The 17,526-nt window shown below is 43.2% G+C and overlaps 1 protein-coding gene across 1 annotated transcript in view; it reads right to left on the bottom strand.

Annotated features, from left to right (window-relative positions):
• Positions 1-1,534: 1,534 nt before the first annotated feature.
• FSTL1 (follistatin like 1) overlaps positions 1,535-17,526 on the bottom strand; it is a 51,582-nt gene continuing 35,590 nt past the window's right edge. Inside the window, exons 5-11 of the mRNA XM_006905544.3 lie at positions 17,111-17,143; positions 15,652-15,782; positions 11,339-11,457; positions 9,867-9,979; positions 9,449-9,559; positions 6,943-7,019; positions 1,535-4,109 (exon numbers count right to left, since the gene is read on the bottom strand). Coding sequence (XP_006905606.2) covers positions 4,065-4,109; positions 6,943-7,019; positions 9,449-9,559; positions 9,867-9,979; positions 11,339-11,457; positions 15,652-15,782; positions 17,111-17,143 — 629 coding nt within the window. The 3' untranslated portion in view covers positions 1,535-4,064. The remainder of the gene's footprint in view (positions 4,110-6,942; positions 7,020-9,448; positions 9,560-9,866; positions 9,980-11,338; positions 11,458-15,651; positions 15,783-17,110; positions 17,144-17,526) is intronic.

Here is a 17,526-nt window from a genome sequence, read left to right on the forward strand (position 1 = left end):
TGTACCATCTTCTAAGAGGATTCTTTGATACAATTTGGAATTTTTTTTTTTTTGCACCATGTGCACATATTACTTTTCAATAAGAAATGTGTTAAATAATTTTTTAAAAATTAGCTCCTATTAACAGGAAGACCCTCTCATTCCGGCAGCAACATGATGTTATATCGTGAAATAGCCCTCCGCAGCAGTAGCCCAGGGTTTACTCTTCCATCCCACAGTCATCCAGATTTATTACAGGGTTCCAAGAGAAACTGCTTAGATCTATCTACTCATTAATATTCTTTTTTTTCCTCCCTCCTTCCCTTTAGTTCAAAAATAATTCAAGAGGACTGATGGGAACTTAATACAGGTGCTCCAAAACTAAAGTTAATTAAAGTTATTTGTACTAATTTTCACAATTCATATTACATTTTGAATACAGGAAACTTACCTTCTGAACTATGCTTCTTTCAGGCTATTTTAATTCATTTTCACTTCCTGAACATACACTGTGATAGTAGGAAAAGTGCTCCCAAACCATGGTAGCAGATTGGGAGAGACCAGCCAGTATTAAAAGTGGTTGTGGAGAAGGTACCCTTCAAATTGGGCTTAAGATTCCCTTCTGAGAATGAAAATTTGAAGAATTTTACTGTGATTGAGATCAGTAATCTGTAACAATAACATAACCAGAGATCGCCTTTTAATATTTGATTAGCATTTGAGTAATACCCCAAATCCAGTCAAGGTGACATGACTATAAATACAGAGAAGCAACACTTCTACATATGGCTCAAATTAAGAAAACTTAAACTTCATCACTTGTAATGAGCTCTTTTGGAAGGTAGAGTTATTAGGGGTAGGGAGTAGATGATGCCTGTAATAATCACTTGGACAGTGAGGTGGAAAGCAAGGATTGATTGGTTATGTGTCTCCAAGATGGAGCAGAGGGTCTTAACCAACCAACATTCAGTCTACTTGGAAATGTTTATTCCCATGGATAATATGTGTATATCAGGTAAAAGCCATTAAGGTTAACCAACCAGACCCTGGTATGCTCCCTGTGGCACCTACCCAGGTTTATTTGGCTTCTCATACAGGTTTAACTGCAGCCAGCCTAACTTGATCCATTCCAGTCTTATAAGACACATGAGTACTTTAGGAGTCATTTAGTTTTAACATCTTCCCAGTAAAAGAATATTCCCTGACTTCTTATCACTTCTTACCCCAGACTCACCGTCTATCATTCTTTTAAATAAACTTGTTCTGTCAGTCCCTGCATAAACTTTCCCTCCCACCTGCAGTCAAGATTTTATGAGGAGAAATTCTTCAGGCTTCTTTTAAGGTTCCTGAAACCCAAATCCACTTTTATCAGGAAAATAGTTAATGTTCTCACAACTTTATTTGGGGGAAGGAAACCAGTACAACTGTTACTTTAATTCCTTTATTTATCAATAGTATCCAAAAAAAAAAAAAAAAAATCAGGAGTTACAAAAACAAGTTAAATGCAATATGGAAGCCTACTAAATACATTTCACAAACACACAGGCAACAGAAACTTGTTCAAATTGCTTCTTGAAAATTGACTATTTAAAAACATAAGTGTAAAAGAAAGACATTCAGACTGGTTTACATGGGCTTATTAGCAGGTGGAGGAGCCCTGCTTTCCACAAACAGTGATGGAGTCCAGAGTCATGGCATGTGAGGTTTCCATGGACGCTGGATCTTAACAGAGGCTGTAATTAATGTTTATAAAACCTTATACACACAGAGAAAGCCTAAGGAAGCTTGTGGTCTAAGCCCTGTGCTTTTAGAGAGCTGGAGGAACTGAACCCAATTAAATCCTGTTTGCTCCATGCAAAGCTCTATGCAAGATTCCCCAAACTAGGCTATTTAGCAGCTTCTCATGGATGGTCATTAGATCATGTGATTCTATGGTACAGACAATAGCTTTCCTATTTACAGGAGGAATGCAGATTTGCTTTTGGGAATTCAATGTTGCAGGGTAGGGTAACTCTTGGAGGGCAACCACTGTCCTAAATGTAACTGACGGGGAGACACTCTGGCTTCTTGCTTTAAACTGGTACTCTTGCCCTTTCTCCCATAGTGTCCAAGGGCTGGCAAAACTTGATCAAGGTGTGCTGTTGTGTTCTCCAAGGCACTTGGACAGGAGGTGCATTTCAGACTGCACCTATGGGGTTTGAAAAGAGCTTTTAAAGTGGAATGATACATAAAAGCTCAGAATTTGAAACAAAGTGGAATGTTCTCCTTTCAAAAGACAGCAAGGAAAATTGTTTAGAAGAAATTCCATTTTCAGCACATCTTTCAGAGTTGCCTGCGCATACAACCTACATAATTTCCCTCTGGTGGTCTGTAATGTGCTTTCTGAAAATGAGATCTTATGTCAAGTTTTTAATCTTTATTATTCCAAATGGATCTTAAATATGGTATCGAATGGGTTAATAATCCTAGAGGCCAAAAGACACAGGAATATCTGACTTCCCCCAATCACAATTTTAAGATTTGATTTCCATTTTTTCCCTTCTTGAAATGTTAAACCTCTTTTTGTCTATCTTCTCTAAAGGAAAAGCCAATTCGGTTTCCAAGGTCAAAAAGGAAACGTAATAGTGAAGACAAAGTGGAGTGGTTCTTTCCCACTTTCTTCCTGGGCAGGCTTTACCCGAGAGGACTCTACATCACAGCACAACCTGTGGGGCCATTCAGACTGCGGGCAAATTTGGTCATCGTGTTTTTGGCTGCCTGACTCTTCTTGATATAACAACAAGGTTTCGTTTATCCTAAGGAGAGGAAGGAAAATCTTAGGAACCTGTCTCCTCTGGACCAATGATCAGAACCACAGAACTTACCATTTATGAAATCAAAAGGTTAATGCATTCCTACCTACTCACTGAGGAAAGTGAGGCCCAGAAATAAGAGAAGACAGGGACACAGTCACTCTCCTAGTTAGTGGTGGATCAGTGAGCATATTGATAGGCTGGAATAGCTAAGTCTTACTTGGCTGCGCTTGTCTCCATTCTTTGCAATACTGATTTGCATGAGCTTATCAGAATAAATGAAAACAAATTAGCTTTTCTAATCTTGAAAGCTTTGTATGGAGACACTTCTCTTCCCCTGGCTTCTATCTGAGGTGCCTGCTGCTCCTCCAGACTGACTGCTGAACAACTGCAATCCACGGGGGAACTCTGGGCTGCAGCTAGTATGTGGCAGGGTAGGAGAAGTCTGGGTTATAGCAGTCCCTGCACCAGGAAGAACCCCAAACTCTCCCACCTCTGAAATGATAGGGCTATGAAGAAATAATTACAAAAGCTTAATTTCTAGTCAAGAAAATAAAATATTAAAAAAAAAAACACAATAATATAATGATTATAATTGAAGAATGAAGTCAACTTGCCAAAAAGAAGTTTTACAGAAAAATAGCACCTTTGGTAAAAAGTATTTTTAAAATTTGGTTAGGTCTCTAAGGGGCTGAAAGTACACAAGTATCTGCATCATTTGGGTGCACCCTCCCAGAAACTCCATCAAGTCTGAGGGACACTGGGTAATCAGCAGGATGGCCGTGTATCTAGAGGCAGTGGTTGGGGCCATGAAGAGAAGCACAGATGCTGGAGTCTGTTATGTTGATGGCAGTGGAAAGGGCTGGAAGCAGAATACATTCTTCTCCACTGAGCTTCCCAAACCTTTCCTTTAGGGACAGTTAAGTTCTCTCTGGCATTGCTTGCACTCCATGCAGTGTGTTTATAGCTTTGGTAGACTCAGAAGTGGTTCAGATCTGGGTCTGCTCCTCTCCCAACCCTGATGCACTTTCCTCACTTGCCTCCAGCCCCCGAGCTCCATTTATACAGTTTCTCTCAAAGCACTCCTAGAAGGGAAGGCTTTGGCCCTTCCCTTCCTAGCCAGCCACCCTCATTTCCTTTATTGCAAAACAAATAGACAAAATAAAACTCATTGCTATACAAGCAAATACTGGTGATTTGGCAATTGTAGCAGACACTTGCGTATACTGGACTCAGCACTGAAGTAGAAGAGAAGGTGCCAGGCTCTCGACACCATTGCCAGATGCCTCCTCATTAGATCTCTTTGGTGCTCACTCTCTTGGATTTTTCAGCTGTTTCCTTTGAGAAGCAAGAGAAAATAAGCATTATGAAATATAAAAATATTATTGACATTTATCTAGTCCTCAAGACTTTGTATAGCATTGACAGATACACATCTATGCTGAATTTTAGTTCTGTCTATTTGTCTTTGTGGATGGCAAACAATATGAGGGCAAGAATCATGTCTTATTCATGACATAGTACTCCCATGAAACAATCAGGTCAGACATTATTCTCCCCATTAAAAAAGACAAACAGGATACTAAGTGGAAGTGCTACGAGATGTCCTGACCCAAGTGCAGAGAAGCATTAAGAGCAGCAGGCTCTGGAGGTTTGAGATTGAGTTGTGACTGTGATACTTTTGGGGAGGCTTTGGGCATACTATAAAACCTTCTGTGCCTTTATGTCTTCAACTAAAATATGAGGTAATAAGGTACCCCCTCTTACAATGGTGGTACATTTCTCCAAAGAAGTCATTCTTATGGCCAATGAGCACAGGAGAAAACGTTCAACATCATCAATCATTAGGGAAATGCAAAACTACAATGAGATGCCACTTCACACCCACTAAGATGGCTAAAATAAATAACGGACAATGACGACAAATGTTGAGTTTGCGGAGAAATTAAAACACTGCTGATGAGGATGTAAAATGGTACAGCCACTTTGGAAAATACTCCAGCAGTTCCTCAAAAGATTAAACACAGAGTTACCCTATGATCCAGCAATTCCACTCCTAGGTGTATACCCAAGAAAGTGAAAACACTTCCACACAAAAACTTGTACAAGAATGTTCATGACAGCATTATTCATTAGTCAAAAAGTAGAAACAACCTAAATACCCATCAACTGATGAAGATACACAAAATGTGATATATCCATACCATGAAATGTTATTTAGCCATAAAGATTAAAGTACTGATTGATGCTACAAGAATAAACCTTGAAACCATTATGCTAAATGAAAGAAGTCAAACAGAAAATGCCATATATTATATAATTCCACTTATATGTGTCCAAAACAGGTAAACCTATAGAGTTAGAAAATAGATTAGTGGTTGCCAGGGGTTGGGGGAGGAGAGAATGTAGAATGACTTCTATGGGTGTGGGGTTTCTTTTGGGGATGATGAAAATGTTCTGAAATTAGATAGTGATAATGGTTGACAATCTCATGAATATACTAAAAACCATAAACTTTAAAAGGGTGAATTTTATATGTGAATTATATCTCAATACAAAAATTAGGAAGTAAGAAGCACCAAGCAGCAACAGTGCCTAGCATCTAGAAGACACTGTATGGTTCCTATCCATGGCCCCTTGTCTTCACCATGTCAGTACACTGGCATGGCTTCTGACTGCCAGCAACTGCATCTCTTTGCTTGAGGCTTTCTTTGGCTTCTGGGCCTGTTTCGCCCACACATACTGGCAGGCCAGAAATGCCAGGTAATTTAGGTTTGCTGGTGGCAGCCCTCAGCCAATGGTTGACTGACTCTCGTGTACCCAGTTGCCTTCCCCCTCCAGCATGGTATGACTGTTCCCAGAGTTCCGCATCAGGACTAAGCTCCACTTGCCCACAGTGGTAACTCTCCTAAATACACACTCTTTATTGCTTCCTTCCCTTCCTGGGCTCACTTCCCAACTCCCTTCTGGTGTTTCCTGGGATTGCCTCCCAAATAAACTATTTGTACTTGAGTCCTTGCCTTTGCATCTGCTTCTGCAGAAACTCACATAAGACAGAGATCCTTAAAAATAAGAGCTATTATAATTCACTTTCCACTATCTACCCTGATCATATCTCCACCCTAGATAGAAGGAATTCCTAGGAAGTTCTTTTGCTGTTGTGGAGTGGTACTCATCTGGAGACTCAAGGCTGCTGAAATGTGGAAATACAGAAGGATAGGAGATTTTGCTTTTGCTTAAAAAACTAACATAAGGTTTCTACATTATCAGTCACAATAATGACAAAATTCATATGAAAATCAAATATGAGCAATTGTTATTTTTGAGCAATTATTGTTAACAGTTCTTGATTTTCAAGTCAAATATTTTATCTCAATAATTTAGCAGTTCTTGTGATTGTAATATTCCTTAAAATCTTCTGTCAGAGAGAAGGCTTCTGACAGGTGATCTAAAGTGCAATATCCTTTAAGACTATCTGGTGAACCAGTGAAAAGACAGGCCTGGGAGTCCAGCATACCCATGTTTTCTCTCCAGGCCCTTAGCAAAATATGCCAGTGGACCACTATTCTTCTAAGAACCTTTGCCCCAAGAAGGCCTTCAACTTTCATTAACAGAATTCTTTCCTATTATCTTCTCCAGTCTCCAGGAAGCAGAACCTTGAAGTTCTCTGTGTTTGTCAATTCCTGGCTGTTTAATCCTTTCTGCTGGAGTCCAAAGCCATTAATTTCATGCTCATTGAAAGCCAACTACATACCTGTGCTAAATGCAGGGATGCAATGGTGAGCAAGCTATAGAGCCTGCCCTCCTGGAGCTCATAGGCTTTGGGTCTGGGCATTGGCCACGGGCCACGACGGGGAAACAGTAACACTTCTTTAGACTGTACTCATTTGCAAACCACTTCCAACCCATTTGCAAATCACCACCTGTCTGATTCTTACTTATAAAGCAATTTACCAAGTTGTAACCCACACTTGCTGGGACTTGTAGGACCCTGCAAAGACCCTATCAGGGAACTGTATCTTGGTTTGATACTATAGATATATTATCCAGGACCTATTATATTAAACAGAGTGTATCTCTTTGGTCCCCTGAAACATCAGGCAATGCCTGAGTGGTGGAAGGGCCTGGTGGCAGCAGAGATACCTGACCCAGCATGGAGGCTGCAACTCACCTGGTGCTTTTGGAGCTCCTGGACATATCTGGTCATCTCCTCCTCTCTCTGGGTCTGGGCCCCTTTCTGATTCTTTCCTATAAGAAGAACCAAGGCTCAGAGCAGTGGTGGCTGAGGCGAGCCAGTTGGGGATCCCACAAATATCTACTTTCTAAGTTCTTAATTTTATCTCCCATTTAAATGGTGGAAGAGGGGAACTACCTGAATTTCTACAAATATGAAGAGTCCAAGTGCTACTGACACCTCCAAAGTAACTCACTGTAAGCAAAGAAATCTACCCCACTCTTCTCTGGTTTGCATTCCTACTGCCTTCAACTGCTCCAGCGCATCCATGCCAGGAGCTGAGCCTGCAGGAAGAGCTACGGATAAAATCTGGATCCTGACTCAGGAAGTTCTTCTGGGTCAGTGATTCTCAACCTTCATGTGCCCTCATAATGTCCTGGAGAACATTTAGAAATATAATTTCTTAGATTCCACCTTTGGAGACTCTGATTTAATTACTGTGAGGCGGGGCCTACGCACTAGGGTTTTATAAGGACTCTCTAGGTGGTTCTAATGTACAGCTGGGGTTAATAACCACTGCATCTAGCTATGTTTCCCAAACTTACATAGTGATTAAAAAAGAAAACTTAGAATACATCTTAAAAACAAAGGTTCCCAAGCTGCTCTTTTACAGATTCTGATTCAGTACGTTTAGGATGAAGCTCAGGAACCTGTATGTTTATCAAAAAAGAGTTTGTTAGGAAACACTGCTCAGTCACACCTTCCCGACTTCAGCATTAGGCTGCCCCTCATGGCAGTTTCTCTCAGCTCTGGCCCCAGCTGGCTTCACATCTCAGTGCCTCTTCTTCTTTGCTCTATTGCCATTTGTGATCTAAGACCAGACTAACTTTCAGGTACTGACCTGAAAATGCCTTGGGATGCCACCACTACAATGTCCTCTCAGATCCATGGCCCACACACTAAGACGTGCTCAGGTCTCTGGGGCACCACCATCGAGTGCTCTTTATACTGTAGAGCTCTGAACCCGGGCCATCCAGTGAGGATAAACAGTCTAGTGTATCTGTGGAAACGGGCATCATCCATGGGTGCAATCATCTGGATTTTGTCTGTTGCATGTGATGAGGCTTATTATCTAGATGATCATAAATCAGCCATTTACCAACTGCCTCCATCTTAGAAATGGATGGCTACCTTTACAAAGCTAGGAGCAGTTAGGTGTGGAAAGCTACTGCAGCAAGTTTTGGGAAGATGGGTAGAGGGTGCTTCCTGGTTGGGGTAGGCTGGGCACTGTTTTGAGATGTTCTCTCTTGGCTTCAGTAGCTATTGTGTGCTCGGCCTGGCTACCCTGGCTTAGTTTTGGCCTTCAGCAACTTTGAGGCATTTCTAGTCTCTAAATAGCCTCTTCCTGCTCTTCCACTTGTCTCTGGAGTTAGGTTGGTCTCCCGCTCTCCCACTCTGAGAAGAGACTTGGTCCTGGGCAGTGGGAGACTAGACATCCCTTGGTTAGTACTGAGTTCTACTAGTACTATTGGTGTTGCCTGGGCTTCTTGTCTAGAAGAAACTCTTCCTGGGTTCTTGACCTCTGTCTCCAGTTACCAGCTTACTTGACCTTGAACATGATCCTAGAACCACCCTGCTCTTTCTTATCTCTTGACTTTTTAAGATATAATTTTAGGTTCAGTCCACCTGGTATAAATTTTGGGCTTGATTCCTTCCAAGTGACCATTTTTCTCAGACTGAATGTGACTTGGCTTCACTCTTATGTCTTGCCTCTATCTGAATACTAGGGCTCAGCTTTGATTAAAGAGTCCCTCTTATCTTTGACATCACTGTAGCTCAAGACCGTGATAAGACTCTAGTGGTTCCAACATACTCTTGGGCTTCTTCACTGGCCCCCAAACTCTAACATCTCTATATCCCCAACCCACTCTATGTCTCAACTACTTCAAACTTCTCTCTCTCTCTCTCTCTCTTTTTTTTTTTTTTTTTAGTATTACCCAATTCTGTTAGTTCAAAGAGGGTCTACAAACATTTTTCCTTTTACTGCTGAGGACAGATGACAAGGAGTCGTCATTTTGTCTATCAAGGAGTCTTTTAGATAAAGGATTTCCTAAGTTGTCATAAAGGTTAAATGAGTTAATATGTAAAGTGCTTAGAAGAGTGCCTGGCACACAGTTCTCACTAAACACACGTTTGCTTTTATTATTATTTCTATTCCAATCTTGTATTAACCTTCGATCTTTCCCTGGGTCTTGAACCTCTTTTGTTCTGAGCTCTGGAGTGATTTTCAAACTTTATGTGTCTGGGATAAATGCTTTGCCCTCACTACTGCTCCCTGGGAACTCTGACCTTACAAGTTTGAATTTGTCACTTTCTCCTCAAGTTCCTTGCTCCCAGCCATTGTATTCTTCTCCAACATCCCCACCCTGACTCCTCTTGTGGTGATTTCATGAAGGAAGCTCCCTCCTGGCTGTTCCTTCTTCCCGCCTGAGGCACAGCTCACCGTCACAGGTCATGGCTGTGCAGACCCAGTTCCCGCAGGCGCAGACGCAGCGGTTACATTCCACCTCGGTCTCGGCTCCATCTGCATACGTTTCGTCCTCCAGGGCACACTCTGTTGGCACCAGAAATAAGGGACAACAGTTTAGAGTGAAGGTGGAACACAGTGTCTTGGCTACAGTCTGTGCACTTTACCCTTTTCCTAGACAAGAACTGCCTGCCCCTCAGAGGCACTATATTTGAGCAAATGCTACCATCAACCCAGAGGTTTTGAGACCTGAACATCACCATGGAGATGATGGGCTGGGGCCTAATCTCGACTCATGGAAGGGGAATTTTATTAGCAAGCTCTGGATAATTCCATCAATTCCCTCAAAATGCTCCCACTCTCTACAACTCCTTATTTCTCAGGTTAAGCATACTCTTCTCTGGAGGGTTGAAGGATGGGTTGAGGCACTGGAGGAACTCTTGGAAGCTGAGTTTCCAGTCAGCATTTTCATCAGACAGTTCAATGAGAGCATCGACACAGAGTCCTCTGAAACAAAACACAGGAGATATGTTGTCAGCCAGACCTCCGCTTCACTCCCAAAGAAAGGAAATAAGCCAGGATCATATACATCTGGGGTTCCAGAGGAGGCCAAGAAGGCAACTGTCAATGGAGAAAGTTTCTCTCTACACTGACTTCCCACAATCATTAACCATTCTGATTCCTGTAAGCATCCAACCTTTGGTTATTATACCAGATGTTAGATCCATCGAGCCGTTCAAATGTTCCTTCCCAAATGACAAAAGTTTCCTGAATAGTCTTGTCCACTTTGATTGACAAATGTTTCAATATCTGCACATCTTCCACCCATAATTGCCTTTCCTCATAGTATAAATGTCAAGCCAACCAAACTAGGAAAATTGAAACAGAAGAGAAATAGATGATATGAAAGGAATGTGTGACTTCGAAGAATATGGAATTCAGCAAACCTCACCACTATTACCATTCTAGCAAGAGATGTTTCAGAAAAGTTTTATAGAACACCAGCTACCTCACTCTCCCCATAGCCTGGATTTAAGCCCTAGCTTAATCACTACCCAAATGGCCTAGCGCTAGTTATTCAACCTTTCTGCGCTTGTTTACTCATCTGTAAAATGGGGACAAGGAGTCTTCCTTCACTGGGATGTTATGAGGATCAAACGGTAAACTTATAAAATATTGTCTAATTTTAGGTTATCAAAATATAAAGAATTCTCAGATACTATACTTTAAAATGATGGACTATTATTAAGAAAGAATCCGTATAGAATCTGGGCTTCATGCTTTATACTTCTTTTGAATGAAGAGCTGCTTAAACTATTTTTAATTCTTACCAGTGTACTAGAATCACACCAGAAGTTTCTTAGTTCATTTTTATTAACATTTACTGTGGACTAATACCAGAGAAGGAGAGGGACATGCTCACATTTATAACAACTAGGGTTCTCTACAGGAAATTGCACCAGTTATCTTAAAAATCAGAACTAAAGCTATATATTAGATTTACAGTTAAGTGATACATTAAAGTAATTCCTTCAGAAAATTAGCCATTAAAACATTACCCACAACACTCAGAAACAACTTTGCTCTGAGGCGACCTTGGTAATTTATTTTAAAATTATATTCTTATATTCCTTGCAAGTTCTAGCCAAAAACAATAACTATTTGATCAAATACCAGTGCTGCTCAATCTATTAGTTCATAATGTTTGTAATGATCACATAATAGACCAGGACAGAATTCCTATTTTGCTTTTTTTACTTCGCACTGGCACTGGTGGCTCCTTTGCAGGTAGAAAGGGTTCAAATCCCCTCTCCTATCCAGCCTTTCCCTCGTGGACCACTCCCTGCATCCCTTAACTCCACTCACCTGAGTAGCTTGTTGTTCTCCTGATCTGCATAGGTGGTGATGTTGATGGCGGTTTCATTCTGCTCCACAAATTTCAGGAATTCACTGGAGTCCAAGCGAGAGTCACCATTATCAAAGTTCTAGAAGGGCGATGAAGAGATCTTTCAAGAAAATGTTGTAGAACCCAGTTCCATCAATTCCCCCACTTGGCTCAACCTATCTCTGGTTCCTCTTGTTCTTGACATATTCCAACCCTGCCCTGGCCTACGAGAGCTATAGCAACAAAGGCTTGAAGTCCTAGGGCACCAGCGAAGGTACCTGCACCCAAAGATGTGAGTGAAAGTGCCTGGGCAGAGGTCATTGGGGGCCTTTCAAACTCAGTTCCCCCTCAGGAGGACAGACAGGCCTGTGCTGCCCGAGAAGTCAGGTCTGGGGAGCTTGAGAATGCTCTGCAACCCCACTCCTGACAGTCCCACAGTCTGGACTGCACCCTGGGATCGGTCCAGCCACCATGTCTCATTCTCAAACGTTAACAAACATATAACAACAAAGTTGAGAGTCAGAATCTCTGTGGTGGAGCCCAGGATGTGTATTTGTGCCACACTGCTGTGAGATGATGACACCAGTGGCCCTCAGTGCTCACTTTGGGAATCACAGGACCATTTCTTGCTGCCTGATTGCCGGCCTCCCTGGCCACTCTCAGTGTTTAATTTTCACACTGGCGCCCCTAACCGACCACATCAGTGAGAAGTCAAAGGTAAAGGGCCTGCACTGATAACCTGCAGATGGAGGTGGTGCAAAGTGCCCCCTCCTTTGCCCAATGCTGTGGGCCCCACTACAGACATGTGCACCGGTCCTTGACTTACTCAGCTCAGGATACCCTCACGACCTAGCTGATATCCTGTGAGCATGAGGTGAGGGTGTAGCAAGCTCAGGCATTGTTCCTACTTTGGCAAGATGCTAAACTGAGACTTTAGCCTTCTGGGACCATTGAAGACACCCAGACCGAGCTGCAGGAAGAGGGTGTCAATTTCAAGGTTCTGATCAAATTCCAAATTGGATACTGCTGTTTTCTTAAATGGTTCCCACGGGGAAAAATCTTTTTTCTCCAAAATTCTTTTCCAAGACTGCTTCCTATACCCACCCTGGGAAGTAACCCCATTATACATCCAGGTTTCTAGGTAACAGGTAAAGATAATAGCCACTGACTTTCCTTCCGTAACTGTTAGGGTCACATGTATTCCACTCTAAGGTTGAAAATCTTTCCCTTGCATATACAATGACGGGAATGTGCAAGGCAATGATATAGGCTCTTGTTTAGTACCTATTCATCATTCTTGTCCCAATTCCTAGGAACAAGTTTCAGATATTCCAGTCACTATATACTCACTCTGAGGAAACTTCCCTAAATGTTCACCTTGTGAGGTTTGATCAGTTAATGGAGAGAAATGATATCGGGTTGGCCAGGTACCATTCTTAGCAGCATGGGGCTTTCTCGAGTCCAGATGTTGCAAATACTGGACAGAGCGGAGCTACTCACAGACCCCAGCACCATCAGGGCCTGAATACAGGGGGAGTGTCGGGGGGAGGAACAGTCCAGCAATGGCTGTAGACCCAGAGGGTACCAGGGGCACCCGGAACCCAGCAACTACAACTCAGGCAGCTCCCAAAGGGCAGTGCTAAGTGCACCTGCTTCACATTCGGTGGGACCAGAATCCAGGGCTGAAGCTGAGGGAGGTGCCAGCCTGCCTACACTCATCTCATGAGGGCTCTATTGGGCTTCTTCAGGCCAGATTTGTATGTGGAATCCACAGGAAAACAGAGGTCTGTTACCTGCCCCAGAAACAGCCTGGAATGACTATGGGGCCTGCCTGAGGGGTCGTGAACTTGGACCATGAGTCAACCTAATTCACTTGACCTCTGTTCAACCAACCATTTACAAAGGCATAGTGCCTGTGTATACCTGCATTTCCCAGCTATATACTTGAGATAAGGCTTTTCTTCTGTGTAACCATAGTGTTGTTAAAAGGCAGGAAGATTTGTCACGAGACCCACATTTAGGGGTTTACTGCAAGTTTGGAGACTGTTTGGGCTGGGCCAGGTGCTCACCATGCATAGCATCTGGGGCAACGGGGAACGTAATACTTGGGGAAGGGAGATAAGAAGGCTGGCTCCAGTTTCAGCCCTGGCCACCAGGAGTCTGTGTGTGTGCGTGCACGCATGCACGCGCCATGAAAGGCGCTTTTTACCCGAGTCTTCCCTTCATTCTGCTACACTTTCACCTAACAGATAGTGACTGAATCACCAGTTGAAGGGACAGTCTGATTTTGGTCTTACCCAGATTCTGATTACATTTGCTTTTCAACTAATTTTGATAAAAGGAATGCCAGCTGGGCTAGAGGTCAATTCACTGGGTCAGAAACAATATCTGTGAGATATCAGATCTCTCACCAACAAGCAGCTGTTAGCTTAATGGAGGGACGCTGAAGACTGCACCACACGGGACTCAGATAATCATCAAAAGGTGGAGAGTGGAATCCCTACCGGCTCGGAAGACACTGCCAGAGTGTCTGGGAAGAGTGAGTGCTGTGTCAGTGATGATCGAACTTCCTTGGTTGGCAGTGAGAATGTCCTAGAGAAAAGCTACTTACTCAAGGGGACTTGTAGGTTTCCGACAGGAGCCTGTCAGAAGAGGTTGCCCTGTGTCGAGAGGGGTTTGGGACTTAGATGCCTAGGAATCAAATTAATAGCCGGTGTCAGTGATGTCCAGGACAGGGTGCCACCAAGGAGCCACTACGAATGGCTATGAGATCCTGAGGCCCTTCAGAAAGATTGTCTTGGGCCCCACAATTTCCATGCCGTAATGGCCATGGCAAAGTCCCTGCTCACAGCACACCCTGCAGGTGCCACTCACTCAGCTTTTGAGAAATCATTTTAAGTTACTTTCTGCTCATGTCGAATTCTCCTGGTTCAGCACTATGATGTGTTTTGCTGTAGGTGAGTGACCACCCCCTGCCCCCAGAGCTCTATAATGTGGGAGTGGTCAAGACAGAGGACAGAGTGAGAAGGGCTGTGCTTTCTCACCCACCTGTCATCTCAAACATGTGGAATCCAAAGAGATATACTTTCTGCCATAGAGGAGAGAACTCTCTATCTAAAGACAATAACACATACATACACAAAAAAATAAAAATAAAGACAATAACACAAGTGAATTTCAAATGACTACCCTATTTCAGCCCAATCCAATGTTTTCCATCTGCGTCCATAACATCAGTTAGAAAGAGGACTCCATAGACTACAATGGTGCTGACCACATCTGGTGGCCACAGAGCTGCCAAGAAGTCTCTCGTGCATCTGGGGTTGCTCCTGAGTTCAGGCTGGTTGGGCGCTGGGATGGCAGGCCCTGGAGGTGCTCAAGGGCGTCTATGTCTGGGCATGAGCGTCTGAGGGCATCGACCCAGATGTGTGTCTGTAAGTGAAGGGGCTTTTGTGCTTATGTGGGAATGTTGGTGACTGAATGTGTGTCTGTGAGGAGGCTGTATCTCTGTAGGGCGTGCACCTCTCTGTAAGTGGTGTGAGTGTTTGTGTGCACTATTGCATTTGATACGTTCATCTCTAAGTGTGATGTACATATATATGTGTGCGTCTGTCCTCATCCATCAACTGGAAGAGCGCCTTTAACTGCTTCTTCCAACAACTGTCTCAAGTTCTCTGAAAGATCTCCATGCCATTGGAGCCCTGCTCATTTCTAAGTACTACCTCCTCCTTTATTTTCCTTTTTGAAATCAGCATCTCTCCCGTCCCTAACTGGAACGATATGCCTCTTCAACTAAATATGAAGGGAGCAGCAATATCTAGGTTCATGAAGGATCCTGGGCCCATGAAATGCCAGTCCACTGCCTCTTCTCAGATGAAGAGGAGCTCTGCAGGCCAAGTTAATGACTTGGAGAAATGTCAAAGTGGGTGAGAAAGAGGCTGAAGCGTCCTGTTTCTGGGTGAGATCAGGAGATAATTCGTATGGACAGCCAGATCTATAAGGTGTCTTACTGGCCATATTTTTCATGGACAGGCTCTCTAAGACCTTGTGGTTTTATTTGCCCAGAGGGCACATATGTGTTAGATCCCAGAGGTTCTACTGCTGGACTCCCACTGACCAAGCTGGTCAGAAGGCAACTGTCTCAGCTCCACGGAATGATCTGCGATGAGGAAGCACACCGTGACTCTGCACAGGTTTACACTCCTCGTGGTTGGGGAAGATGCGACCAGGCAATGGGAGAGGACATCTCCCTTTCTCTGGGACTGACCAGTCTTTGACCCCAACTCTGGATTACCTTAAAGTACTTGTCTAGGATTTCACTGTAGTTGCTGCCTTTAGAGAACCAGCCGTCTGGAATGATCTCTGCTTCCAGCCACTGGATGATGCGACGCCGGAGCTCATCGCGGTTGGACTGATAGCAGACAACTGCAGGAAAGGGGAGGGAGGTCTGCTGGGTGGAGAGGACCCCAGAGTCACCCAGCACCCGCTACAAGGGAGGCTTGTGCCTGGGACTCCGTGTGTGTCATCACTTTGAATTTCCACAGCACTCAGGGAAACAAGATGATCACACATGTGTCACAGAGCAACAAAGCCCAGGTATACACTGGAAAGTGTCTAAACCAGGAATCAAGCTCATGTCTCTAAAAAGTTTATAAAGATTGAGAATACTGAGAAAGAGAGATTATGTTGCTTAGCTGAGAAAAAAAAGCAGAGCAGAAAATTAAAGGACATTTTCATTAACTTTGGGAAGCAGAAGGAAAAAAAGTCAATAAGACAGCTCTCTGGCTTGAAGATGAGTCGAAACAATAAGTGAATAAAAGGGAACATTATAATTGTTTATGCCAGTGGATTTCTGATTCTCTCTGCATAGCTTTTCCTTCTCTCACCAACTAAGTCTATCAAAACTTTCTCCCACTCAAATTTTACACTGCTTATATTGTCCTTTATTATAAACAATAGAAAACTGGGCCAAGGAAGGGCCATGTTGAAGCCGGCTCTGGACAGCTGTTGTAAGCCACATGGAAAGAACAGGTGGGGCCGAGAGTTAAGTGAATAGGGAAGTAGAGAAGGGAAAGACTCGGCAAAAGGGAATTCCTGGAAGACAACACATGTTGGGATGTGAGAAGGGCACTGAGCCAGGGCAATGAAAATCTGGGCGCTTCTCCCCTCTCTACCACATCTTAGCTGCGTGCGTAATTCAGGGAAATTCGCTTGGCCTCTCTGAGCCTCAATTTCCTCACCTATAAGGTAATTACAGTTAAGATCTACCTCACAAGGTTATTTGAAGATCTAAGGATAAGTATATGCTAAAGGGGTCTATAACTATAAATCACGATGACATTTTACTTTTTACTCATAGAAAATTAAGGACGAAGTCTTACTGGCATTTCCAATTATCCCCTTTCAAAAAAAGAGCCTTCTGATTCTGTTTGTCCCATGACATCAGCATGTTCCATATAGCACTGAAGGAAAGAACTGGTGGCTTTCATGTCTTTGCAGTTCAGTCACTACTCAGCAAAAATGGAAAACACGGTCTACATTCTGACTTAACCAGTTGCTTCAAATGGCAAATACACAAAAAATGCAGTTTTGTAACTTTTCTGAGCTGTGTTGAGGAGCAACCAGTTCTGGTTCACAAGTGCTGACACAGAGAAGGTACTGTGACCTTCAGCAGGGAATGTAGAACATGAAATTTCTGTCATGAAAAGAATTTCCTTTCTAAGATGCACACTATAGGAAAAAAAGGCACTCACCTGGGCTGGCAGATGGGCTTACAGATTTCTTCTCTGCAAGACAAAAGGAGAAAATGCATAATGCAAAGTGAAGAAAAAAGAAAATTTCTGTGTGTTACTAGGATTAAAACTGCCTCATATTTAAGGGGCCCGCTTACAACCTTTTCATCATTTTGTCTTGAGTCCTTGCCCCATTCCTTCTTCTAGAACCCAAGTATGTGGATCTTTCCTCTCCTGCTTTGTTTGACATTTTGGGGCCACTGAGTTGCCCTCTTGGTCTCACACCTTGTCCTGTTAGGCTGAGGGGTGGAGGGGTCACTGGGACTTTGAGAATTCACACGGAATCATTATAGACAGGGAAATAGAATAGAGACCAACATGTGGGAAACAGGTTCTTGTTTCTCCAGGGAAGTTCAAGGCTGAGAGGGGCCAGGCAG

The sequence above is a fragment of the Pteropus alecto genome, unplaced genomic scaffold, assembly GCF_000325575.1.
Source record: "Pteropus alecto unplaced genomic scaffold, ASM32557v1 scaffold251, whole genome shotgun sequence".
NCBI classification, from domain to species: Eukaryota; Metazoa; Chordata; class Mammalia; order Chiroptera; family Pteropodidae; genus Pteropus; species Pteropus alecto.